At 44.5% G+C, this 25,983-nt stretch overlaps 3 protein-coding genes across 3 annotated transcripts; 1 reads left to right on the forward strand and 2 right to left on the reverse strand.

The window, feature by feature from the left end:
• Positions 1–7,735: 7,735 nt before the first annotated feature.
• LOC127765661 (dof zinc finger protein DOF3.6-like) lies at positions 7,736–10,336 on the reverse strand. The gene is made up of 2 exons (XM_052290602.1): positions 9,940–10,336; positions 7,736–9,681 (listed from the first exon to the last, which is right to left on the reverse strand). The coding sequence occupies exons 1-2, from the start codon at positions 9,991–9,993 to the stop codon at positions 8,521–8,523; spliced, it is 1,215 nt and encodes a 404-aa protein (XP_052146562.1). The 5' UTR covers positions 9,994–10,336; the 3' UTR covers positions 7,736–8,520.
• An 8,933-nt stretch (positions 10,337–19,269) lies between these two features.
• Positions 19,270–22,400, forward strand: LOC127766501 (heat shock cognate 70 kDa protein 2-like). Its single transcript, XM_052291555.1, has 2 exons — positions 19,270–19,600; positions 20,477–22,400. Exons 1-2 carry the CDS (start codon positions 19,387–19,389, stop codon positions 22,213–22,215), a joined length of 1,953 nt encoding a protein of 650 aa, XP_052147515.1. The 5' UTR covers positions 19,270–19,386; the 3' UTR covers positions 22,216–22,400.
• A 768-nt stretch (positions 22,401–23,168) lies between these two features.
• On the reverse strand, positions 23,169–25,526 carry LOC127766504 (uncharacterized). Its single transcript, XM_052291558.1, has 9 exons — positions 25,205–25,526; positions 25,057–25,118; positions 24,878–24,968; positions 24,682–24,768; positions 24,519–24,572; positions 24,236–24,420; positions 24,029–24,111; positions 23,723–23,823; positions 23,169–23,548 (listed from the first exon to the last, which is right to left on the reverse strand). The coding sequence occupies exons 1-9, from the start codon at positions 25,256–25,258 to the stop codon at positions 23,333–23,335; spliced, it is 933 nt and encodes a 310-aa protein (XP_052147518.1). The 5' UTR covers positions 25,259–25,526; the 3' UTR covers positions 23,169–23,332.
• Between the last annotated feature and the right edge of the window lie 457 nt (positions 25,527–25,983).

Genomic DNA, 25,983 nt, shown 5'->3' on the forward strand with positions numbered 1-25,983 from the left:
ATATGCATATATGTCAAATCGGTCGACATCGTGGCTTGTTAACAAAAGCTAGTAATCCAGGAGAAAATGGATATTGTTGTATATCCATAGGTAGAGAACTTTACATGGGCAATATATTCAAGAGGGGTTATTATAGCTCCATCTAGTAAAAAAACATGTTGTTGCGTATGAATTGTCCGTGCAACTATAAATTAAGGGGTACACTTGCTAAATGATTATTAAAAATTCCGACATATATGATCGATACTGGTACAAAAGGATATAAAACAGTCCTAATAGGACATGATCACCTAATTAAGTAACATGGCAAGGCATCAAAACCTACTCAGACAAAGTTATTAAGAGATACTAGTGTATACCAGTTTTATGTATTTCGTACCAGTTCTATGGAATTTTAGGTAAATATAGAAACACTACTACGAAACAAGCCATCTTTGTCGCCCCATTAGTGTCGGTTAGCTAAAACCCAACACTGATATGTAGGAGTTTTCCTATCCCCTACTACTAGAAAAATTGTTTTCCGGGAGGCCAAAAATAGTTTTTCCTAGACGGGAGAAAGGACCGTCTGTACGCAAAGGCATGTGAAAATCATTTTTGCAGGCGGCATCTTCATCTTCACAGGCGGTAGATTCACTCGCCTGCGAAAATCATTTCAGCGAACAAAGAAAAGATCCACACCACCCCTACCCGCCGGCAACGCCGCCGGCCTCCCCCTCTGGCTGGCGGCTCTTCTCCTCCGTCCGCCGCCACTGCTCGAGGGGAGCGTCCCCTCTTTCATCCAGATCTGGGAGGGGAGGGGCCGACGCTGTTTGCAGTAGTTGTCGTCGTCGGCTCCTCCTCTTAAGTGGTCCCTGAAAAAAATTGATTTTTGCGAGAGAGGTTAAATTTGGAGGCTCTTTAGCTATTATTCACAAACGATTAAAAGGGTTTTTTTTGTCCGCCTGGAAAAATAAATGGCTAACATCGGTAAAAATCATTTTTCTAGCATTGCCCTGAACCCATGCGCACCATGAGAGAGAAAAAACCCGACACTGATGTGTGGTCATCAGTGCCGATAATTTAAATAAACCGGCACTGATGTATTTACAGTACATTAGTATCAGGTTTTTTTAATAACCCAACACTAGTATAAGGTCATCTGTGCTGGTTATTCATGTAACCGGTACTGAAACAACTGGCCAAGCCGAGCTATAAGCGAGTCAGAAAATAAAAACAACAGATAAAATCAACCATACGTTCTGAGCCGATCCTACCCATAGAGTCTAAATCGATCCAATCCATCCACCCTCACGCTCCATCCCTTGCCCGCCGGATCCAAGATGTTCTTGATTTGTGATTTGATTGTTCTCATCTTTGGCCTGTGGATGTGGAGTTCTTGTTCCTATTCTCTAATCGTGGATGTGAATTTGTGGCCAATATGGATGTGATTTGGACATTTGGTGGCGTGTGATTCCTCTCCGCCTCCTCTGGAGAAGAGTCGCAGCCTGGTGCACGGCAGCGGTGGTGGCCACCGCCCTCCTCAAGGCGTCACAGCGGAGGCGGCCTCCTCACGGTGCACGGCAGGGCAGTGGCACCCTCAGCCCTCCTCATGGCGCCACGGTTGCGGTGCCCTCCCGTCGGTGGCGCCGCCATCCTCATGTACGGTGCACAACGGCAGTGTCGCTCCCTCCCATCAGCAGTGGCAGCTTCCCCATGGCGGCAGTGCTCCCCTTCTCCAACCTCTTGTACACCTCCAGCATCCGTCCAACCCTCATATGATGTGCATCACCTGCATCATCCCATTATTGGACGGCCAGATCTAGCCACCACAACTCGGGGCAGCTAGATCCGGTCGCCATGAGTAACGGTATCCCTCTGCTTCCGATGAGAAGTGGCACCGGCGTGGCCTTGAAGCACCAGCTCGAATCGAACAGATGCATCGAGTCAGCTTTTTTTCATTTTTGAACTTCAAAGGTGCCAGTTCCTAAACCAACACATTTGATTATCCTCGTTGGTGGCGTCTACCGGGCACCGGTTGGGAAATCCAGCACTAATAGAGATTTTCGCAGTAGTGCCAACCAGCACTCATGACATATTTTGTAGTAGTGAAAGACCGTGAGGTCAGGATATGCCAGATCCTTCCATGTTCATCTATAAGCTGATATCCAGGAGCTTGTCGATCAGACCTCAACCCTAGAGAAATCGTCAAGAGATGTACTTTAGCCGTAGCCAGCCATACCCTATTCATCCATGCACGTACCACATAGGTAGTACTGTTCCCGTACATATAAGAATGCAGACAAACCCAATGGAATCACCCTAAAGGGATCTTGAACTTGTATAAAATCTCTCTATGTGTATATGAGGATTTACGAATTCTTGCTATTACATACAAATGATCCTAGCTGGTATGGTAAAAACACTAGCTGCGAAGATAATTGATGTTCAAACACTGTAATGTTTGGCATGAAACATCTCATGACTAAAATGATGTTTTCCGTGATCGGCCGGAGGGAGCACTGTTTTCTGATGCGGGTGTGCAATTTCCTTCTATGCCGTAGGGTTCCGTTTAATTTCCTCAAATATGGATATGATCTATTCTGGAGTTTGGACTGCACTACAGTCAACATCCATGCATGTGACTCTAACATTAGGCGTTTTCGTCCCATCCTTTTAATTTTTTGTATTTTGATAAAAGCAGCTTTGTTAATTACAATATTGGGTAGTGCTATAATTAAATCATACATATGCAAAGACTGGGTCATAGACTCATAGTACTCCAACAGTAGAATAGCCATAAATGGGTCATCAGTTGTAAAACACCGATTCTCTCTCCTGGCAAAAGAGAGTAAAAAAAAAAAAGACAAATCCTAAGTTTCCGTGTCCAACGTTTGACTGTCCGTCTTATTTAAAAAAATTATAAACAAAATTAAAAAGATAAGTCACGTATAAAGTATTAATCATATTTTATCATCTAACAATAATAAAAATACTAATTATAAAAAAATTTCATATAAGACGGACAGTTAAATGTTAGATACGGAAACCTAGGTTTTTTTTTTTTTTAAGTACAGAGGGAGTAAAGCTCACCTTAACTTTAATTTGATACTGCCATGCCATAAGCTGCATATATAATTGCCCGTCTGACACCGTACGTGTATCTTCATATGCATGCATTTAGCTTTGTGTACCTAGCTTGGGCTAGAATCATATGCATATGTACACACTAGTACACGCAGATGACACGCAGAAGCGCATGCAGAGCTCCAAGTACCAAGTACCAACCTGCAGTCCAAGGAACAAAACTACGTGGTGGGCAACCAGATGTATAAATTAAAGATCAAAAGCGAGACGAAAAAGGTAGGATCATAATAATCAAACAGTGCAGATCTCTGTACAGGCAATTAAGGTTCATTATGAATGTGACGACACTGTGCCCCTCCCTGCTACCAGGCAATATATGGGGTTGTTTGAATTATTAACCCTATCAAAATCTAATAATACCAAGATTATGATAAGATAAAAACCAAGCACTTCATCTCACATTGGCACAATTTTAGCACTAATATAATTAAGGCCAAACAACAACAATGACACATATCATCTATCCTAACAAAATTTGATAATGCCATAGGGAAGCTAATTAACCAAAATAATCATATATAGATAAAAAATCAGACCTGATCGTCTATAGCGTTATCATACTTAACTTCAGACTTGTTTGGAAAAGTTTAAAATCATGAGAAGCAGTTAGTTGGAAGTTAGTTTCTGAGAATCTGGAAAGACTGGGTTTCCCAGCTTTTGACTTATAGTTCATTTTCTAGCTTCTATAACTATATGTTTTCAGAATCTGTGTACGAGTATGGGTTGTTTGGGGAACTCAAGATTTTGAGACAAAAGCTGCAGTAGTTAGAAACTCCCCAGGCCCCAAACATGACCTTCATAGGGGTATAAATATAGCTGTTGACCTTCATCTCATGAGATTTTGTATACCCCGTTCTTTTTTAACGGCATCATATATTGTTACCACGAATTATTTGCTCCGGCTCTAAAAATATTTTCTCATAGTTTATTTCTACCACATTGCTTATATCATTTGCTCTAAGCATTTGATAAGTTTATATGTCTTAAAATATTTAATTTATCCCTACTAAGTATATAATCCACAACAAAATAATTCTTCGTGAAGTAATATTTTTCAAACTCATGGACTTGATTTGTATAGGGTATATTTTAATTTGAAAAGTCATGAAGATTAAATTTCAACCATTGATTTCTTATAGGCTGCGTGTGTTCCTAATTAATTATACTATATAGTTGCAAAACGAAATGTTGCACGAAAGCACTTTAAACAGAATATGAATCTATTTATATATCTTAATTTAATGCACTAATTAAATAGACATGTAATTTGACTCGTCATTAGTAAAAAAATATTAATTAAACTTAAAATTTCAGATTAAAAGACAGTAAAAATCAACGGAGGCATGTAATCGTGGTTACTGCTCCCAAACCATTTCATCGTCGTCCGTCATTGTCTATATATCTTGATTTCAAGTTTTCAACTTGTTAGTGTATGTACCCCAACATATATATACACTGATCGGTCCATCACATATATATGGTCCATGCATTGGATAGCTATAAGCCTGCACGCCTGTTTGCATGGTCTGGCTTTTCGCGGCAAGCGTGTTCTCGACGATGGCCAGCTGGTAGACGATCAAATTAAAGTGACCGATCAAGAGGACAATGAATGAAAATGAATGCCCGTTAATTCATGTGTACGACTGTACTAGTTGCCATACCCCTTCTTGTGAAAGAGCTACATAGTTGTACAATCTACTCCTACCTCCTAGTATTTGTATCTCATTCTTGCAACAGTACAACCTTGGACTCAAAGTCATAAAGAATCTGAAAGGTATAATTAACGGCCCTGACAACAGAGTTTAGGGCCAGGCAGAATACCTGCCTTCCCGACATTAATTGTACAACAGTGCTGCAAGAAGATTTGATATATATCGATCGATCGTGGAGGTGATCAATTGAAGCTGCAGAGAGAAATTAAAGCGTAATTTATTTCCCTCTAACAATCCAGCTAGCTAGGTCAACGTACACCTCGCCGGCCGGCGAAAGATGGTCGGAAATATCAGTCGTCGTCGTCGTTTGCACACCACAGGCCGATCGATCGATCGATCACCGGTGGTGGACATGAATGTGCACCAGGTTGGTCAAAAGCCATTTCTTTTCAGCAAAGCGAAATGCACAGCGCCCTAGCTCTGTCTAGCTACAGCCAGCCAGCCAGCTCTACTGAAAAAGATCCAAGGATAGATGGCAAAGCCGGCCAAAATGCCCCCACAAAGCTACACGGGGTGTGCATATGGTAGCTATGGCTAGCTATGGCCACACACACTGAGCTTTCACCGAGCAGTAGAGTGTGCTCCAAAGAGCAGACAAGGCATCAGCTAGCCCTTCCTAGAGAGACGATGTACCGATCGAGCATATGCATCCCTATCCACGGACGCTGGCGTTTGCACATCGCAATTAAGATGAATGTGGTCGGTCACCAGTTTCGATTTCATCAAAACGGGCATGACATTTAGTAGTTGTTTTTTTTTTCTGTTCAGAAGAGTACGAATGGAAGCATTAATTAACTAGTGAGCACCCGATGGCAAATCATGCATATGCATGGGATGCAGCTGTGCCTAGTTTTGTGAAAAATGAAAAGTGAATATATTGTATACATGTATATGGTTGCATATATATATAGCAATATATATGTGCAGAAATTAAGATGCGCATACACTAGGATACATACATATGCTGCCGAGTTATATATATATATATGCGTTTTCGTGATCATATATCGGTCCAATAAGGAAAACCCATCATTTCCAATCATAATCTAATCATGGTGGTACTGGCACTTTGTGACCGGCCGAGGTTACATCATGTTGTACACTGGCACTGCAAAAACTGAGGAAAAGCTTGCATGCACACATGCACGATCGAGACCAGTACTGAGTTCTATATATGTGTGTATATTTTTTGCCCAAGGCAAAATACTACTATATAAGAGTAATACATCCGTTTTTTAATAGATGACGCCGTTAACTTTTTCTCACATGTTTGACCATTCGTCTTATTCAAAATTTTTATGCAAATGTACAAGATATACATCACACTTAAAGTACTATGAGTGATAAAACAACTCATAACAAAATAAATTATAATTACATAAATTTTTTGAATAAGACGAATGGTCAAACATGTGAAAAAAGTCAACGGCGTCATTTATTTAAAAAATGGAGGGAGTATTTGCTAGTGAAGTACTCCTGCACTCTCTTCTATACTACAGTTTACGTATTATATATGCACCATTTCAATGTGAAAAACTCTTAATTACTTACTCTACTATATATATCGCTCTAGCTAGATAGTTTTAATTAATTTTTCTGCCCACATATATATATATATATTATATATATATTATATATTTTATATATATATATATATATATATATATATATATATATATATATATATATATATATGCTCCCATAAATAAACATTCTGTGCGCTAAATAATGGATCAAATAGAAGATATTGCATCCATTATTTTCTACTTCACGTTTGAAACATCAACACGTATGGTCTTGAATGCACATGTTTCATCACAACCTTTAAATTTGTTAAAATATAAATGTATGAAAGTGTTTTTATAACGAATAGCTCCTGATATTAGTTTTTTGATGCCAAATCCTAATATATTTTTATTAATTAATCATTTAAGGTTTCGAGGTTTAACTGTGTGTATTCTAGGATGATATCTATGAGAACGAGATAGTAGTCTAGAAGGAAACCTTGAAAAATCCTATGGATCCTGCAGGACCACCTATATATCTATTGATTCTTTTTCTAAAGGAAAAACTACCTCTGTTGATTTGTATAGGGTGTACTCCTCTTGTTCGTGCATTGATATTTAGGATAAGGTTTGATCTAACTTTTAAAACTTTGATCATCAACTGATCAACAATTTCTCGAATTCTTAGTGTTTTTTAAATGGTACATTCATATTTATCTTGGAAAATACTATCACAATATCTTAAACTTATTAGACTTATTCTACTATAAAATTGAAGAAAGTTTTTAAAGTTTGACTTAATCTTGTCCTATACGTCAAATGGAGAGAGTATTAAATTATGAAAAAGTCAGCAAGATTAAAGTTTGACCACTGATTGCTCTTACATTATAAAACTTAAATATTCTTAGTGGCTGTAAAACTAACATTTTGTAAAAGCACTTTGAAATATAAATCCATTGTATAATTTATACACTGAATGCACTTATATATTTTGATCGATTGTGGTTCAACTTTAAAATCTATAGTGTTTGACCTTTTGAAATTGAGATACTCCTTACAAAATTCAATGGAGGGGGTGTCTTAATTGAGTGTAATGGTTACTGATTCGATCAGAAATCTTCTTGCATTTTGAAATTCATATCACCATAGCTGTTTTTAATCCGAAGTGAAGCGTTACCAGGAGATCGATTTTGTACAAAATGGTTCAGTAGCCAACTAGGCGTGCATTTATTCACCATATATATGGCTTATGAGCATATGACAGATTTTTGAACTGCTACTCTCCTTACATTTTCCATTAAGAATATGAGAAGATTTAGATATGCATATATAGATATTGAATATACGATTATATGCTCACTAGCTGATGGAAGTAGTCATGCCAATTAATGTATGTAACTCTGTATATACATATATATACTCCTATGTTTGAACTATAATGGTTAGCACCACCACATGATGCATACGGTAATTAAGTTGCATATCTTAACGTGTACTAGCTAGTTGCCTTCAATTTCAGGTAGTAATGCATGTCAGTCCAGATGCATTCAAAAGCTATGCACTGCTATATACGTACGTACAGTCCTATTCAATACCAAAAGGCTAGCAAGGAATGTGTGTATGCTTTGAACCCACAAAAGTTCAGGTGCATATGTACCCCCAATGTGTGTAATTGATAAATCTTGTAAGAAGAGGACCATAAACATTAAAGGGCACACAAACCATACATTAATTTCATGCAAGTTTTTGCAGAACTAATGAGAGGTAATTTGATCAATCTCCAATCTCTCCAAGTCAAATACTATATCCCTGATCATATATACCCCCAATGCACCAAGTTTGGTTATATATATTAACCCCCTGTAAACAATACTGTAAAAAAGTTGAAAAAGGCGACACTATGGACACAACACTGGCACACCTTTGAGTTCAAAACCAAATGGCGGAAAAAAAGCGTTAACTAAAGAGCAGCTTTAACTTAAACCACCCTACCTGAGATCATCATGAGCTAGCTAGCCGTGTGCTTCTACTTGATGAAGAGTTTAACACTCAAGTCAAGCCCTCCTTTCTTCTTTGCCTCCTCTTTGCATTTGCTCAAACCATGCAAATTAATTAGAAAAACCTCTTGTCGAATTGTTGATGAGCCAGATCAATCGTGTGACCTAGCTAGAAGTAGTGTACTACAACACTCCGCCGCCATCATCGCCGCCGCCGCCTGATGACGAATGGAATCCAGGGAAGTTCATTGTCCAGCTGCCACCGCCGCCATTGCCGCCACCGTCGCTGCCGCCATTGCCGCCGTTGTTGTTACCCCAGACACCATCTCCTTGGCGTAGAGCCGCCATGTACTGCCTCTGCAGGCTCATCTCCAGCCCTTTGCTATCTTCCAGTTTCATTGAACCTTCCTGCCTTGACGTGGTGGCTGTAGCACTGGTCTGCCCTAACGTGAACGCCGCCGCCGCCGTTGCTCCGGTGCCTGCTGCTCGAGTAGCTTCCAGTCCCAGTTGGTACATCGGCGGCGGCGGCGGAAGCTCGAGTGCTCCTCCGAGGAACGGGAACTGATGCTGTTGTGGCTGCTGCTGCTGCTGCTGCTGCTGCACTCTCCACTGCTCGAGTGACGCGCCAATGGTGGCGCCGCCGCCGCTTGCCACCGGGAACTGGTCCGCCGTGTCCACGTGGTGGTGCATGCCGCCGAGAGGCTGGAATCCGGCGGAGAAGGTTAGCCCTAGGTTGGGCCCCGGCGGGTGCATCGCCCCCAAGAACGGGAGGTGGTGAGACATGGAGCTGAGGCCCGACGGCGGGATGATCGCGCCGGCGGCAGCGCCTCCTGGCTGCGTGGACGCCGCGGCGGACGGCATCGGGGACGCGCCACCGCCGGGCAGCTGCCTGGCCGCCGACGAGGACGGCTTGGAGGAGGAGGACGACGCGCCGGCGGCGGCGGCGGAGGAGGACTTGCCCGAGCGCTTGTTCCGGCGGCACCCGCCACCGACGGGGACGTTGCGGAGCGAGCCGCCGCGCGTCCAGTAGCGGCGGCAGGTCTTGCAGAAGTGGCGGGGCTGGGAAAGGGAGTAGTTGTTGTAGTAGCAGAACTTGGTGTTGGTGGAGTCGCAGCGCGGGCACTTGAGCGCCGGCTCCGGCTGCGGCGCCCGCGCCAGCCGCGCGCGCTCCGCCATTGAGTTCGGCCGCGCCTGCTGCGCCGCGGCCGCCGCCGCGCTGGCCGACGAGCTGCTTGTTGGCAGCCCACCGATCTCGCCCGGCGCCGCCGCAGCTGCGGTCGGCCCGACCGGCAGGTGCTGTGCATCGCCGCCGCCTACGTTCGCCGGCCTGGGCGGCTGCCCTTGCTGCAACACACACATAAACATAAGCGTAAGCAATTAAGCATATTGTTATAGATCAGAGATGAGAGAAAAGGTAGGAGAGAATATATTGACTCTGAATATTCAAGAACACTACAAGAATATCTCTCTGCAGTGTTTCTTGGTGCAAAAAAATTCTCTTGCCATGAACAAGCTGTGAATTCAGCACTAGCAAGAGAGAGTTCGATGGAGAAGAAGGGAGGGAGAAGCAATTAAGAATTTAAGATCATGCAGCAAAAGTACCTGGTTATTCCAATTAGGTGGATCTAGGTAGGCAGGCACTGAAGGGAACACCATGGAAGCCAGTTAGTGGTGAGATATATTTCCTCCCCTCCCCTCACCACCCCTAACTCCTCTAGCTTTACTTCTGCTTTGAATTCTGATCTTTTCTTTATAAATTCGCACTTTTCTTTGTTGGGGATTTGTGTATGGAAAGAGAAGAAGAAAGCAAGGCGAGAGCTGCAGGCTGCAGCAGCTAGCTGGGAGGGAAGAAATTAAACGGAGGAGAGGGGAGGTGGTGGTGTGGAGTACTCACTCTGGCTAGCTAGCTAGGAAGGAGGAGGTGGTGGAGAATCACATCCAGCAGCTGCAGGAGAGAAGACAGGAGAGAGAGAGAGAGAAACTAAGAAAGAGAAAGGGGAGGAGAAAAGCATGAATTTATCTTCTCTCCTTTTAAGCGTATGGTGGCTTTATATTTCTTGGGGTTTTTTTTTTCTCTCTGTGGGGTTGGGAAGAATGTTTGGAGAAAGATAGAGAGAGAGAGAGAGAGAGAGAGTGTGTAATTAAAGCTTGCTTAGCCTTTAAGACTGTACTCGTTTAGCATTGTGCTCAGCAGAAAAATTGAATGCAAAAAACCAGCTGGTGGAGATACAGAGGGGACTGAGATGGCAAGAAATGGCTGGATAGGTGGTGACTAGTGAGGGGTGACTGTTTTTGGTTTGTTTTCTAGCCTGAACAGAAGTTCAGATAAATATATGAAGCTAATAAGAGTTGATGCAAAAAAAAAAAAGAAGAAGCTTCAGAAACCCTAATACTGTAATACATACTCCAACTATAGCTAGCTAGCCAGCCAGTGCTTCTGGGGTAGTATTATAAAATGTTCTTCAGGTATCAAAGCCACATGTCGTTGTGAAGGAATTTCATCAGTTGTTCCGGCAGGGGAATATGCTCCCCAATACATGAAAAGGTATGCAGATAGCTATCCACTAGTCCAAAAAATTTCATTTGAAAAGAAAATATGGAGCAACAAATTCATTTGGAAACTTTCTCGTTCTTTTGTATATATATCCTTCCTGCGATAAGGAATTTTTTTTATTTCTCAACTCATATATCAAATATACATTAATTCAAAAAACTTTGTGAAGTGATGACTACCATTATATTTACACTTGTCTTTCAAATTTGTCATGGCCAATACAATATTTTTCTACTTTGTTGGGAGTACTCGAAGCATGACGCTACTGTCAGCGCAATAAATATGTGCACCTTAACATATATTTTATTATATTAACCTAAGCATTGATGGATTGAGGTCTATAGCCATGAGTTCAAGAAAAACCAAACGACTGTTTGGTTCATTGCCAAACATTGGCTAAGGTTACCGGTTACCACACACTTTGACCAAGTTATTAGCTCATATTTTGATTAATTCTTGGCCACACTTAATTATGATAAGATTAGTTCTCATTTCTCATGATTTCACATGGCATCTACTCAAAAAAGTATGGCACACTTTTTTTTTCTAGTTAAAGCGTGGCTCACTTTTTATTAGCCACAACTTAATTAGCTAAGTATGGCAAAAAAAAATATGGTAAATAGTGGCAATGTTATTATATAGCATCCAAACAGTCACTAGATCTTTTAGCGGTTAGTAACGATATTATATGAATAGACATATGGATTTTTTGGATGGAAAATGGGTCGAACCGTCCTGGGCTTAGGCTAAGCTAAGAAAAAAGTAATTAAGTTCTTTTAGGAAGAGAAAAAATTAGGCTGCTCCAACTGATCACAAAGGCGACGGTTATTTCACTGTTCAAGCCATCCGATGATCCTTACATATAATAAATACAAACTTTGGAGGAAAATTTTGGGCTTTTTTAAAAGGAAAAAAATGTAATATTGGACCAGAGGGTCCACCTCTTACCTGAAAGACATGCAAACATTAAGCTTGATATATTTAGAAAGTGATGGCAAAAAGGATTAATAACAATCAATGTTATTTTTCACCATAAAAAATATGTTATTTTTTTCAAAATAAAAATCCGTTGCAACACACTAGAAATATACTAGCTAGTCTTCTAAAAATGAACAATAAACCTAGCTCTTTGAGTGAAAAATCATTGAATTTGCCTTTCTTAGAACTGCAGCCTTTGTTATGGCTGCTCCTCCAGCATAAAGGAGATCATAAAAACTATTTTGGGAATTCAATATTTTTATATTCTTTTTTAAAAAAAACATTGGAATGATCCAGATTCCATATTTCCATGCATGACATGGCATTAATTAGCCCCACATCGCGACTTAATCAGATTGGCCGGGGAGTTGGATTGGGAACTTGGGATCGATGCTTGATCGTACTGTTACAACGGGGCAAAATTAAGGAGAACATGCCGATATGCACGTACGACGGCACAGTCAACCTGTTGAAAACAATACATTAAGGCCGCGATAGTAAACAAATCAAAATATCAAATGTACCCAAACAGTTCGGCTAGCTAGCTAGCAACAAAAATGCATCGGTATATAAGAACCCAAATTAAATTTCCAGCCCGACTGATGATCAGGTCGCGTCAAGTCAGCCACCTCTTTTGCCGAACGCAATGCAACACGCAGGTAGCCAGGTACTGAAACCGAAACCAATGCCTCCCTCCATCTAGCTAACCCTCTCACCGGCCGGCTGTACGTTCGGACAGCGCGGCGACAAGGGCAGTGCTTGCTGTTCGGCCGGCCGGGCCACCCGCGGCGTGGTCGGTCTGTCAGTCTCGGCGCGCGCGCGTACGCGCAAGCTGCACCCACGCACGGACGAACACGTGCGCGTGGGTCACCCGTGGCGTAGTACGTTTGATCTTGCAGCTAACCAGCTAGCTAGCCATGGCCCCTATCGCCACAGTGGTTGCACACGCCATGCAAGGGCGCGCGGGAACGAGATCTCGATTGGCCGGCAGCCATGGTTTCAGGCAGGCCCAGTGGGCTAGCTAGCCATGCATGCTGCTGCTGCAGCAGCATTTCACCGCCTAGCTAGCGAGCTTGCTCCCCCGCCCGGCAATCGAGCTTCCACCATGAGCTAAGCTGCAAATGCCGGAAAGCAATTTCAGCTTCCACGATCGTCTATCCTTCTTTTTCCAGAGCTTTTGCAGGAGATGATGGACGGCCAGCTCAGCTGGATGTGTGCATCAGCTGTGTGCTGGTAGATATATAGTACCTGAAAAAGAGACTGAAAGCTAGCTAGCTGCAGGGGGAATATTTGGTGTGGAGGAGTGAATGGTATTATATCGATCTTCCGCTGTTGCCGCACAGTGCGAGAAAACATGGATTTTGTTTGTGCGATCACGATGCGTGTGGGCCGCCCGGACGCCGGATTGGCTGAAGGGGGAGGTTATCTGAAGGGGTTCGTAGCAGTGTGTGTAGGGCTCTCTCAGCTGATGGTCCGCCGTGCAAAAGGGAAGGAGGGAATAAAGGCGCGAGAGAGAGAATTCGTGGCCGGCCGGCGCCTTTAGGCTTTAAGCGACCGACCGGGCCGCCGGGTTCCTACGCATTTTCGCGGCGCGTCAACGTAAACCTGCAGTGTCGTCGCCCGCGCCGGACCTGAATTTGATCTGATACCTACCGTTAGACAGCGATCTAAAGCTAGCAAACCGTTCTCTTTCGAAAGATTATTGGGACAGAATCTTGCTTAAGGCGATTTACATGTCACACGCACGGGCATTTATGGAAGATTTTATGTAGTGAGGCAAAACTAAAGTGTTTGCTAATTTTTTTCACATCAGTTTTAAGCGGCAATTATGGAGCATATGCGAGATAAAATTAAAGGAAATACTCGTCGAGTTCATTGAAGCCGCGCGCATTGGCAGTGAACGTACGAGATATATATATATATATATATATATATATATAGCTTAGCTAATTAAGTGGGAAAAAAATAAGATACTACAGATCTGATTCTGATCATGCAATGCAAGAATTCGAGCTGTAGGAGAGGGACCCGGCATAGCGCGCTACGTGCCCGTCAATCACCGGGTTGGCAAGCAAAGATAACGAAAGCGAGCGGCCGTCGCTTTCGTTTCGCGTACCACCATTCCACCAAACCACCGTCCCGCTCGCAACTAAAACCGCACAAATACGGTGCGGGACGGGGACTGGCCGACTGGGACGACGTTCCGGCGAACTCTGGGATCGCAGGTAACAACGACCCAATTTGGGCTGTCCGTGTTGGTTTTGGAGATTACTTGGGCTGTCTATACTTTTTAGAGAGGAATAAGTTCACTCTAAGTCCCTCAATTTATCACCAAGTTACAAACATGTCCGCCAACTTACAAAACTAGTGCAAATGAGATCCCTTGACAATCGGTTTTGGTTGACGTGATGCCTACGTGACTCTTTTGACTAGGTCTTCGTCCCACGTGACATTGACATGACGCTTACGTGACAGTTTAATCCGTTAAAAAATAAAAACCACGGGTCCACATGTTAGTCACATCAAGAAAATAATAATAATACTAAGGTAGGACCCACATGTCAACCGACCAAGGTTGCCAGCAACAAGAAGGCCAAGTCGCCACTTGGTCTTCTCTAACAAAGAGCTTCTCACCGTCTATCTACAGGTCGGGAGGCCGGACAGGGCCGGGTGATGGAGAGAAGGTTGACAGCGTGTGACGGCCTACAAGGAAAGAGATGGGGCTGTCAAACTCCTTCCTCTTCGGAATAATTAACTATTTACCACTCTTACAAGTGGCAATTAAGGATTTGCCTGACATGTGGCCCCTCATATGCCTATGACATGTGGGCTCAGTACCAAATCCTTAATTGCCACGTCTTAAAAGTGGCAAAAAGTTAAATGCCATTCCTCTTCTCCCCTCTCCTTCCCAAGATGCCGCGGGCGGCGACCATTGTTGACAAAGCCAGCGGCATGGCGCCAGGCACAGCGAACGGTGAGACGGCATCAATGCCACTTGACCACGCCACCTCTCCATTGTCGCATAGCCTCGCGAGCTCGGCGGGGCCACATTTGATTCCAAAGCGAGCAGCGAGATGACTTCGCGTTGCCCCTGACCTCGAAGCCGCCGTCTTGCCCCTTTCCCGTGCTTGGAGGTGGCGACAAGCACCGTGAAAGTGGTGTCAGCGATGGTGGATTTGGACTTAGAGGAGCACGTCGGCTCCCTATCTCCCTCACCAGCCTCCTTCCTCTCCATGCGCTCTCGCGGGCCTCCCTGTCCCCTGGCAGCTTCGCCTCACCGGCGGAGAGAGGAGATAGAGGTAGAGATGGTGAGGTAGAGGAAATGGGACCCACTAACAAGTGGGTCAAACTAATTTTTTTATCTTTTTGTTTGACTGACATATACGCCCCGCATATTTTGTTTCAATTGTAGTTTTTAATTTTGCTCTGATGTCACGTTAGTTAAAACCGAGGACAATGCTACAGAGAGATCTCATTTGCACTAGTTTTGTAAATTGGGACCCAATGTATCTGGTGGACGAAAATCAAACTTGGTGATAAATTGAGGGACCTAAGTGAACTTATTCCTTTTAGAGCAGCCATCGTGAAGTTTTTCCAGCCCAAATCATCCGTCCACGAAAATGTCACCGTCTCACACAAAAGTCTACCTCCATCTAGCCCATAAGAACGAGCGGAAGTCGGACTGCTACCGTTGGCAGCTTTGCAGTCTTATATGGGTCCTCCATGCTGGGCCCCAAAGTTTACCTGGGCCGCTCCGCCCTTAAGGTAGAAAAGACGGCACAAGACGTACAGACTTTCCCGTTCTCTCTCGCGAGCGACTGCGTTTCGCTTCGAGCGGACAGCCAGCCAAATAATTCCATGTCTTCCTCAGTCGTGACTCGTACACCAGCGAGCGAGCTCGCCTCCGTGGTCTTCACTTGTTCTGCCCAAATGCATCCAGGGAACACTGAACATGAGAGATGCAGATGCTGCTGAAGTGCGGACTGCGGAGTGTTGAGTTTCCGGGCTTCTCCCCTTCGCCATTGTTGTTGGATCGGAAGCGAACGATGCGTCCCAACACCAAGAGTCCATCTATGTAAGCAGGCAGGAGGCAACGGGCCGGTACCCAGAGTTGACGCCCAAAATGCTCCGGGCAAGACTAGTAGCAGTAGCACGGTGATATGGCACTGTCGACGCAGTGTTGTTTGTTGCTGGCCTGTTTTAGTTGCTGAACTAGACTAGACGATGGCCGACGTACTTTTCGTCTTTTCCACGCGGGATCTTCGGTGTAGTGGCTGCAACGAGGCTTCCTACTCGTCCTCTGTCCACACACACTTTGCCCGACTTTTCCACGCGAGTTCGAGCCGATCCGCCATCTGCTTGGAGTCTGACGGTCTTGGCCTGTTTGGAGACACGTAACCATGTGGGAACTTTACAAGAAGGCAGAGACGTGATCGTCCGTGCCTCGCGCCGTGCAGAATATGTGCGTTCTCGGTGGGAGTAGCTAGTATCATCCGTTTCTTTTTGTTAAGTGCAATTCGTGCTTAACAAAATATTTTTAAAGAAGGGTAAATGGGATCTATATCATTACAAATATATCTATTCATAGCCGTACCACTAAAATTTATAAAATTAGGATCGTACCACTACCGTCATGTTTTCATTAATATCCTTTATTTTCCGTCTTCTTTCTTCTCTCTTCCTATATTTTTGAGTTGATCACACCGCTCGGTAAGCTTTGACGCCCTCGGGGAGGAGGGGCTCGACGGCAACAACGACGACAGCCGAAGGGGAATGGTTAGGGCGAGGAGGGGTGGCGGTTGATGCCAACAGATCCAGACAGCAAACACCATCCTCTTCAATTGGGGAGAGGAGATCGAAGATAAGCAGCCACAGCAGAAGATACAGCACGTCCTCTTCCTCATCGACGCTAGAGGTCACCAGCTTACAAGCGTGGAAGCGGAGGAGGTCACCAGCCGACGAGCATGGAAGTGGAGGAGGCCGCCATGTCGCTCCTGGATTTTGAGGTCACTAGCATCTAGCACAAAGTGCCCAACCCGATCCTTCCCCTTCCTTTTCTCGCCGTCGTCGTTGCTGGTCAAGCTCATCGCAGGGTTTACAAAACAATGTGATTATCGTACGATTATCACGTGTGATAACCTTCTCAGTTTTTAAAACCACGGTATACCTCGCGATAACCGGACAGTTTCACGGTAAGTGCGCGATTACCGCGATAACCGCAAAAAAGTTGGGTGACGGTAACCCCACCTAAAACGTTTTGATAAACCTTGGCTCATCATTGTCACCTTCCACTTGCCAATCAAACTTGAGGGAAGAAGACGGGAGAAAGAAAGAAGAAAACGGGGCAAAAAAGATGGAGATGGATGCAAAATGTAACCTCCGTAGCACGGTAAAATTTCTATGACACGGCTACAAATAGACAAATTTGTACTATTATAAAAATTGAAGATGTTTTTACCGGTACTTTGATACGTCATCCGTGTATGAGTCGATTTTTAAGTTCGTTCGCTTTCGAAAATACATATCCGTATTTGAGTTAGTTTTTATGTTCGTTCACTTTTAGAAAATACAGAAGGAGTCGTATAAGAATTCTCTTTTAAAAAACCCGCATGCTAATTTGAGATGATCGGACTCCTAATTACAGCTTATGATTTTCTAAGAAAATATATATCCAAGCGAATTCCCTATTGAATTTCACTTTAACTAAACCGTATATAATAATAATAATAATAATAATAATTATTATTATTATTATTATTATAGCTATTAATATTACTATTATTATTGTTATAGCCTTAATCCGTTCAACGCACGGACATGTTTTAGTTATAATAATATTTATCTAAATAGATAAATTTATAATGACATGAATCCAATTTACCTTTTCAAAATTAAGGAACATGCTCGTAATTTTCCAAAACCAAGCATATACACGCGCCCGCAGCTAAAACGGATTAACTGGATTTGTTCAGCGCTTCAGCCCCGGTTACCGCAAAATTCTAAAATTAACAAATATATAAATTGTAGTGCAACTTACCAAGTGTCATGCACAATGACGTAGGTTAAACATGTTTTGAGTCATTATCGTTGCACACTGTTTGCAATAAGATAACAGAATTAGGTAATGTCGGCGTGGTCTGCAACTAAGATAGAGATACAATTGTATATACAGAAACAAAAGAGAAGAGGTGTACGCTAATCCAATCTCACTTTTAATATCAACCATATATGGAGTATAACTGCAATAGGGAAATACTCCCTCCGTTTCACAATATATGTCTGGATTTATTAGCATCAATATGAATAATATGTCTAGATTCATTAGCATCAATATAAATATGGGAAATATTAGAATGACTTATATTGTGAAACGGAGGAAGTAGGAAATTAGGAATAAAAAGTTGTATACAAATCTAATTCATCTCTTCCACGCTAAATTGCATGGAAACCCCTAGGGATGAAAATGATCACACAAATTCCCGATAAACTGAGTACCGTTTATATAAAAAGGTATTGTTTCCAACCGTTACCCTTTTTTACTATGTATAAATTTTAATTTTCTAATTTTTTCTATATCATATTAATATTGGAGGGCGGCTATAAAACGGAATCCCGTTGCAACGGGATAGACATATTAACTATTCTCTTACACGAGTATCACATGTATCAGATCCTAGGTATCACAGGTATCAGGTATATACAGCTGATACCACAACAGGTATCAAGTACTGTCTCATAGAAGGGTATCCTGTTGCAACGGGATACCGTTGTCTAGGTTTTATGTAATATTGATACTAAGTAGTTAAAATGATAAATATGATCCATTACAGATCGATCGGGTATTGTTTCCGAAAAGATACTATCGTTTCTGACTGTTTTCACTCATAGAATACCATAAAATTCGTACACATGTTTCTTCAAAAAAAATTCGTACATATGGAAATAATCTTCCTTTCCAAACCTAGTCTTAATGTACAGTAAGCAGTAGTATGTGTCCATAACACTTGGCAACTACGGAGTAATAATAAATGAGTAGTATAGTACATAAAGCGGCCGACTTCAACCGTGCGCAGAAAATCCCGGTCAAACCCGGCGGTTCGCCCGCCCACCCGTCTGATCGGCATCGAACGGCCCAAGCTGGCACAGGCCATAGCCCCTTACCAAAACGATCGATCGTTACCGGCCCAACGGGTCTCAACTCTCAAGTCTCTAGAACCTTCCGGAGATCTCTGGAACCGCGTCTCCAACGCGCGGCCGAGTCCAACCAAACTCCAAAGTCGCCCGTTTCCCACGTCCCGCTACGAACCCGCCGCCTCTCGTCACCGTCCGGATCGCATCCGACGGTCGAGCCGGTCCACGGAACATTCTAGAACCACGCAGACCTATAAAACGATCGTCCTCTCTCTCGTCCACCCACAAATCGATCTCCCTCCTCTCTCTCGTCCCCCCTTCAGATCGCATCGATTTTCTCCTTTTCGAGTTCTTTCCCCTTCGGTTTGGCTTGAGAGTTCTCGATCATGGCCGGCAAGGGAGACGGGCCGGCGATCGGCATCGACCTCGGGACGACCTACTCGTGCGTCGGCGTGTGGCAGCACGACCGCGTCGAGATCATCGCCAACGACCAGGGGAACCGCACCACGCCGTCGTATGTCGCGTTCACCGACTCCGAGAGGCTCATCGGCGACGCCGCCAAGAACCAGGTCGCCATGAACCCCATCAACACCGTCTTCGGTAAGTAGATCGATCTGCTCCCCCGCCTCGGCATGTTTAATTTTTCTATTTGTAGTGTAAAAGTTGTTAGTTGAACATCGCTATGGATCCACCGGTTTTCTCTATCAAGAACTAGTAGATAGATCTGCTTGGTTGGTCGATTGAATTTCCAATATTTAGCTGTTATATGAAGTGGTTGATTATCGACATGAACCCATCGACAGCTTTATTAATTACTAGATCGACCTACTCTGCTCGGCCTGTCGAATATTCAATTTTTGTGCTATTTAAGTTGTTTGTTAGTTGATCATCGCCATGAACCTAACACTGTCTTTATTAAATACTACTAGATCGATCTGCTCGGCTCGGCCAATTAAATATTCATTTTTTCAATTTTTCGTGCTAAGCTGTTAGTTGACCATCATCATGAACTCATCATCGTACTGATCAATCTGCTTGGATCGGCCAGTTAACTATTATAAATTTTTAGTGCTTAAGTTGTTACCCATCCTAGGACTACAAATCTGTCCAGATTAGTAGTTCTAGGATATTATAAATTTTTAGTGCTTAAGTTGTTACCCATCCTAGGACTACAAATCTGTCCAGATTAGTAGTTCTAGGATGGGTCTCATCCCAACCCATCCTAAGTTACAACATTATGGGACGGAGGGAGTACTTATCATCGTCATGAACCCATCAACACAGATCGATCTGCTTGGTTCGGTCAGTTAAATTTTAACTTACTTAATAAGTTGTTAGTTGATCATATCGGTGAAACCATCAACACCAGATCGACCTGCTCTGCTCGGTTTTGTCAGTTAAAAGTTAAAATTTCAATTTTCAGTGCAAATTTATTAGTTGATCAATGATCTGAAACACTCGATCGCTTGTTTGCAGATGCAAAGCGTCTCATCGGCCGGCGTTTCTCTGACACGTCGGTGCAGAGCGACGCGAAGCTGTGGCCGTTCAAGGTGCTCCCCGGCCCCGGCGACAAGCCGATGATCGGCGTGCAGTACAAGGGCGAGGAGAAGCAGTTCTCCGCCGAGGAGATCTCGTCCATGGTGCTCAACAAGATGAAGGAGACGGCCGAGGCCTATCTCGGAAGCACCGTCAAGAACGCCGTCGTCACCGTCCCGGCCTACTTCAACGACTCCCAGCGCCAGGCCACCAAGGACGCCGGCGTCATCTCCGGCCTCAACGTCATGCGCATCATCAACGAGCCCACCGCCGCCGCCATCGCCTACGGCCTCGACAAGAAGTCGAGCAGCGTCGGCGAGAAGAACGTGCTCATCTTTGACCTCGGCGGCGGCACATTCGATGTCTCCCTCCTCACCATCGAGGAGGGCATCTTCGAGGTGAAGGCCACTGCCGGTGACACCCACCTTGGAGGCGAGGACTTCGACAACCGGATGGTGAACCACTTCGTGCAGGAGTTCAAGAGGAAGAACAAGAAGGACATCACGGGCAACCCGAGGGCGCTCCGGCGTCTGAGGACGGCGTGCGAGAGGGCGAAGAGGACGCTGTCCTCCACCGCCCAGACCACCATCGAGATCGACTCCCTTTACGAGGGCATCGACTTCTACACCACCATCACCCGCGCCAGGTTCGAGGAGCTCAACATGGACCTCTTCCGCAAGTGCATGGAGCCCGTGGAGAAGTGCCTCCGCGACGCCAAGATGGACAAGAGCACCGTCCACGACGTCGTCCTCGTCGGAGGCTCCACCCGTATCCCCCGCGTGCAGCAGCTGCTCCAGGACTTCTTCAACGGGAAGGAGCTCTGCAAGAGCATCAACCCCGACGAGGCCGTCGCGTACGGCGCCGCCGTGCAGGCCGCCATCCTCACCGGCGAGGGCAACGAGAAGGTCCAGGACCTGCTCCTACTCGACGTCACGCCGCTGTCGCAGGGCCTCGAGACGGCCGGAGGCGTGATGACCGTGCTGATCCCGAGGAACACCACCATCCCCACCAAGAAGGAGCAGGTGTTCTCCACCTACTCCGACAACCAGCCCGGCGTGCTCATCCAGGTGTACGAGGGTGAGAGGACGAGGACCAAGGACAACAACCTGCTCGGCAAGTTCGAGCTCTCCGGCATCCCGCCGGCGCCAAGGGGTGTCCCCCAGATCACCGTCTGCTTCGACATTGACGCGAACGGCATCCTGAACGTCTCGGCGGAGGACAAGACCACTGGGCAGAAGAACAAGATCACCATCACCAACGACAAGGGCCGCCTGAGCAAGGAGGATATCGAGAAGATGGTGCAGGAGGCGGAGAAGTACAAGGCGGAGGACGAGGAGCACAAGAAGAAGGTCGACGCCAAGAACTCGCTCGAGAACTACGCCTACAACATGCGGAACACCATCAAGGACGACAAGATCGCGTCCAAGCTGCCGGAGGCCGACAAGAAGAAGATCGAGGACGCCATCGACGGCGCCATCAGCTGGCTCGACAGCAACCAGCTCGCGGAGGCCGAGGAGTTCGAGGACAAGATGAAGGAGCTGGAGGGCGTCTGCAACCCCATCATCGCCAAGATGTACCAGGGCGCCGGGGCTGACATGGCCGGAGGCATGGACGAGGATGCTCCGGCGGCCGCCGGCGGAAGCAGCGGACCAGGGCCCAAGATCGAGGAAGTCGACTAAATGATCGATCTTTTATCGCTTTTAGTTATACCTGCAATAATTTGTCTTCGTTTTACACCGAATTCTTGAGTGCTCCTGCAACTTTTTTGGTACGGGCTTTCATTATGGCCCCGGTTTAGCTTTACTTGTTAAAGTTTGGATTATTATGGTTTAATTAATATAGTATTGAGTAGCAATTTATACCATTGCTCTTTTTTCTTCTTTTTTCTTTGAATCTGCTAACACATCAGCTTGACAATCTGAGGCCTATTCAACGCCAATGCAATACATCAACGAACAGAGCAAAACTATACAGTCATATCTAATAATCTTATACATTAAAGAACAGAAATCAACTGCCATGAACCAGAGATGCTCAATAATCAACAGTATCCACGACTATTATTAACTGCTCACAGTTTTATTTACTAGTTTAATTGACGGTATCAACCTGTGACGGATTGGTGACTGCAACTTTGGCAGTAGCCACTGATCCAACCCTCCAGCTGATAACGAACGCTCAAGATTCAATTATGTATTCTTACTCCTTTAGCTGTTTGAATAAGAAATTCTTGCACACTTATTTTTCAGCTGAGAAGAAGCTTAATACAGTACTATTTATTTAGATGTTCAAAAGAAGTTTGGGATTTATTTGAAGGGCTTTTAAGTAGAGCTCATATTTTGATGTTTAAAAGAAGGGCTTTTAACTCATGCTCTGTTCAATTAAGAAACTCTAAACCTATTGATTTCCTTTACAGGTTATCAATAGAAGTATCATACTAATTTGGGAAGCTAGACTGCTAGAGACGACTAACCTTTGGACCATGGAAGCTTCACACTGATTTATGGGAGTATTTTTTAGTACTAGCTTAGCATAATTCTTTTTTTTTACTCATTGGATTCATTATTCCCAATTACGGAGAAAAGTTAAAATTCCCCTGTGACCCGTGCACAACAAAGAACAAGGCAAAATCTTTTGAACGATCTGACCTCCAATCAGTAAAGATGATGCAGAGACATAAGATAAAATCTATTGAACGATCTGCATGTACCTCCAATCAGAAAAGATGAGGGAGAGACATCATAAATTCTCGGGTTACATAACGTAGTAAAACAAGTTAACTTCCCCCCTTTAGACCTATAACCCGCTATAGCTCTTCATACTCTGGAGAGCTTCTTCTTCTAACTCAACCAACATGCGGCAGAAGTCCTCAATATCCTTGGCAGCTTCTTTGAATGAAAACCTGAACTCTCTCCAGACGTACTGTCGTGGGACATCAAGGAGCACTGCTTTTTCAGGGACCTTGGCGAGCACATCAAATCCATGGTGATCAATAGAGAGCAAGAGTGCGTCCTTCAACAAAATACAGAGGATCAAAGTCAACAGTAGAAAAGTTGTACAACAATAGGTGGTCTTAATTTCGAACACAAGAAAGAAAACCCTTCAAATATAAGAAAATACATCAGTGTGGTATACAGTTATCCTACATTGCAACCAGAACTTAAGATACATATGATGATCACTTACTGTTGCAGTGACATTAAAATACTCGAAGCAGAAAAAGATAAGTGCTCTCCGTCTTGGGTCACTCCGGTTGATGCCATCAATAATCCTTGCAGAGAATGGCACTACAGAGGAGAATATATATATATATATATATATTTGGAAAGTGAATATCATACTGCAGAGTGCAGAATGAGAAGGCGAAGGAACAATAATTGTTTAGAGCAGTCAACTCTAAATTAGTGTGTCGAGGTACATTAGTTGTAGATACATAGCAGTTTAGTCCCTCCCATCCAAACACCACCTTAATGGATCAAGTAGAAAGCTTACATAACAGATCTGCTTTTGGTGGTTCAAAGTTATCCAACTCAACTTTATGGCTGCTCCCAAGCGAATCTATGTAGACACATGAACTGCACGGAAATAATTTCACGGTTACAAATAGCGGCTTGTAACTACTGACATTGACAACTACTAAAAATCTCCTGTGATGACCTAAAATTAAAATCAATAAGTCCGAGAGTATGAAGTACATACCCAATTTCAAACTTTAAGATATTGTAGGAGCTCCCTTGGTCAAGTAAACTGAGGAGTCCTTCACTCCGTGATCTGCATGCAGCACTTGCAGAAGATAATATTGCTGACACACTATGGCTAGCTTCACTAGCAGCTTTGTGTTCCTTCAGAATAGCTTTCTTCAGGCTATCGGCGATAACTGGAACCTTAAGCACAATAGTTGAAGCAGTCAATATCACCTTACAACTTATACCAAGCAATCATGCATGGGTATCCATGTGCAGGCACTCAGAACATTGTGTACCTTAGACCTTTTCATGAACAGCACATCACCAGTCATAGCGATTCGAGGAGGCAACTACACCAGAAAAGCAAGATCACCACCAATTGTAACAAAACTCATAAAGGAAAAAGGCAATAAGAACAATTGTATAGCAATTGTGGTTTCTTGGGATTTATAGAACTACCTTCCCGAGGGATCTGAGCAAGGTAGTAAGGCGGCCTGGGATTGGGCTGCAGACCGAGAGAGATCCCCGCTCGTCGATTACAATGTTCTATCAAATTGGGGATATCACACAAGCAACACATTCGTTCATTATAACAAGCACTATATGGATTGATCGAACATTGCAAGTAAGAGAAGCATCAATACTATAGCATTACAATGGTGTGCCTGTCGTCTTCGGGAACAATCAAGTAGGTCGTGCCCCTCTCGACCATGTAGTGCACCCTTGATGTGTAAATCTCCCCCTTGCTGCCAAGGAGCCCCAAAGATGAAAAATCAAAACAAGAACTATGCGGATTATATGATCAGTATGAATCGAAGTGTCCAGCGTGCACACCTTCCCTTGATGTCAGCTTTGATGGTGTTGAGATGAGCTTCCCAATTTGCACACAAGATATTCTGCGAAGAGAAAGCGAAACTTACCGAGGGAACACTAGGAAGAGGAAGGATAAGGAGGTTGAGTTCAGGTTGACGGCGAGCGGTACCCGGCACTTGTCGGCGAAAGATAGGGAAATCGATTTGGCCTTCGCCATCGCCATGGCCTCTGCCTAAGCGCCCGCACCAACTGCTCGACGAAATGCTTCAGAAGAGGGGGAGAGGCGGAGATTAGAGCTTTGGGTTTAGGCTGTGAAGCTCTCTCTTGTACTTGTCGGCTCGCAAACACCCATGGAACTTGTCGCCTCGAGGAGGGGAGGGGAGCACCGCCGATTCAAACCTGGCCTCGCCGGCGCCGGAGATGGAGGTGGAGGCGAAGTGGGGGAACGATGCGGCGGCGAATGGGGAGGAAGAGATTTGCAGCTAGGGCTTTCGGGGTTTTCCTCTTTTTCAAATTGATCCTCGCAACTATTTGGAATTAATCCGTAGCCATATGTTTTTCATTAAGACTCTTATGTAATCATTCAATCACAAATATAGCCCCCTTCCAAGACGTACGTACCACTTAGGAATATCAATTTTCTGTAGGACCTTTTATGAAAAATCAGCAGCACTAGCAGATCCCAGAAAAGGCCTCAACTTCTCCAGAAACTACTCGTGCATCCTCCCGCCGCCGCTTCGCCACCAACGCGCGCCGGCTGCGCGACGGCGACGCTCTCCCCCGGCTATCTCGAGGTACGCGCCGCATCTCCATCTCGCCATCCCCCACCCTTCCGTGTCCCGCGACTCACCAAGCCTCGTCTGGACTCCTCGGGAGTCGGGAGGCGCCGGCGTGGAGTGGTCGACCGCGCCGACGGCTGAGCACGGGCTATTGCTTGGTGCGTCTCAA

This window comes from Oryza glaberrima, chromosome 3 (assembly GCF_000147395.1).
Source record: "Oryza glaberrima chromosome 3, OglaRS2, whole genome shotgun sequence".
NCBI lineage: Eukaryota > Viridiplantae > Streptophyta > Magnoliopsida > Poales > Poaceae > Oryza > Oryza glaberrima.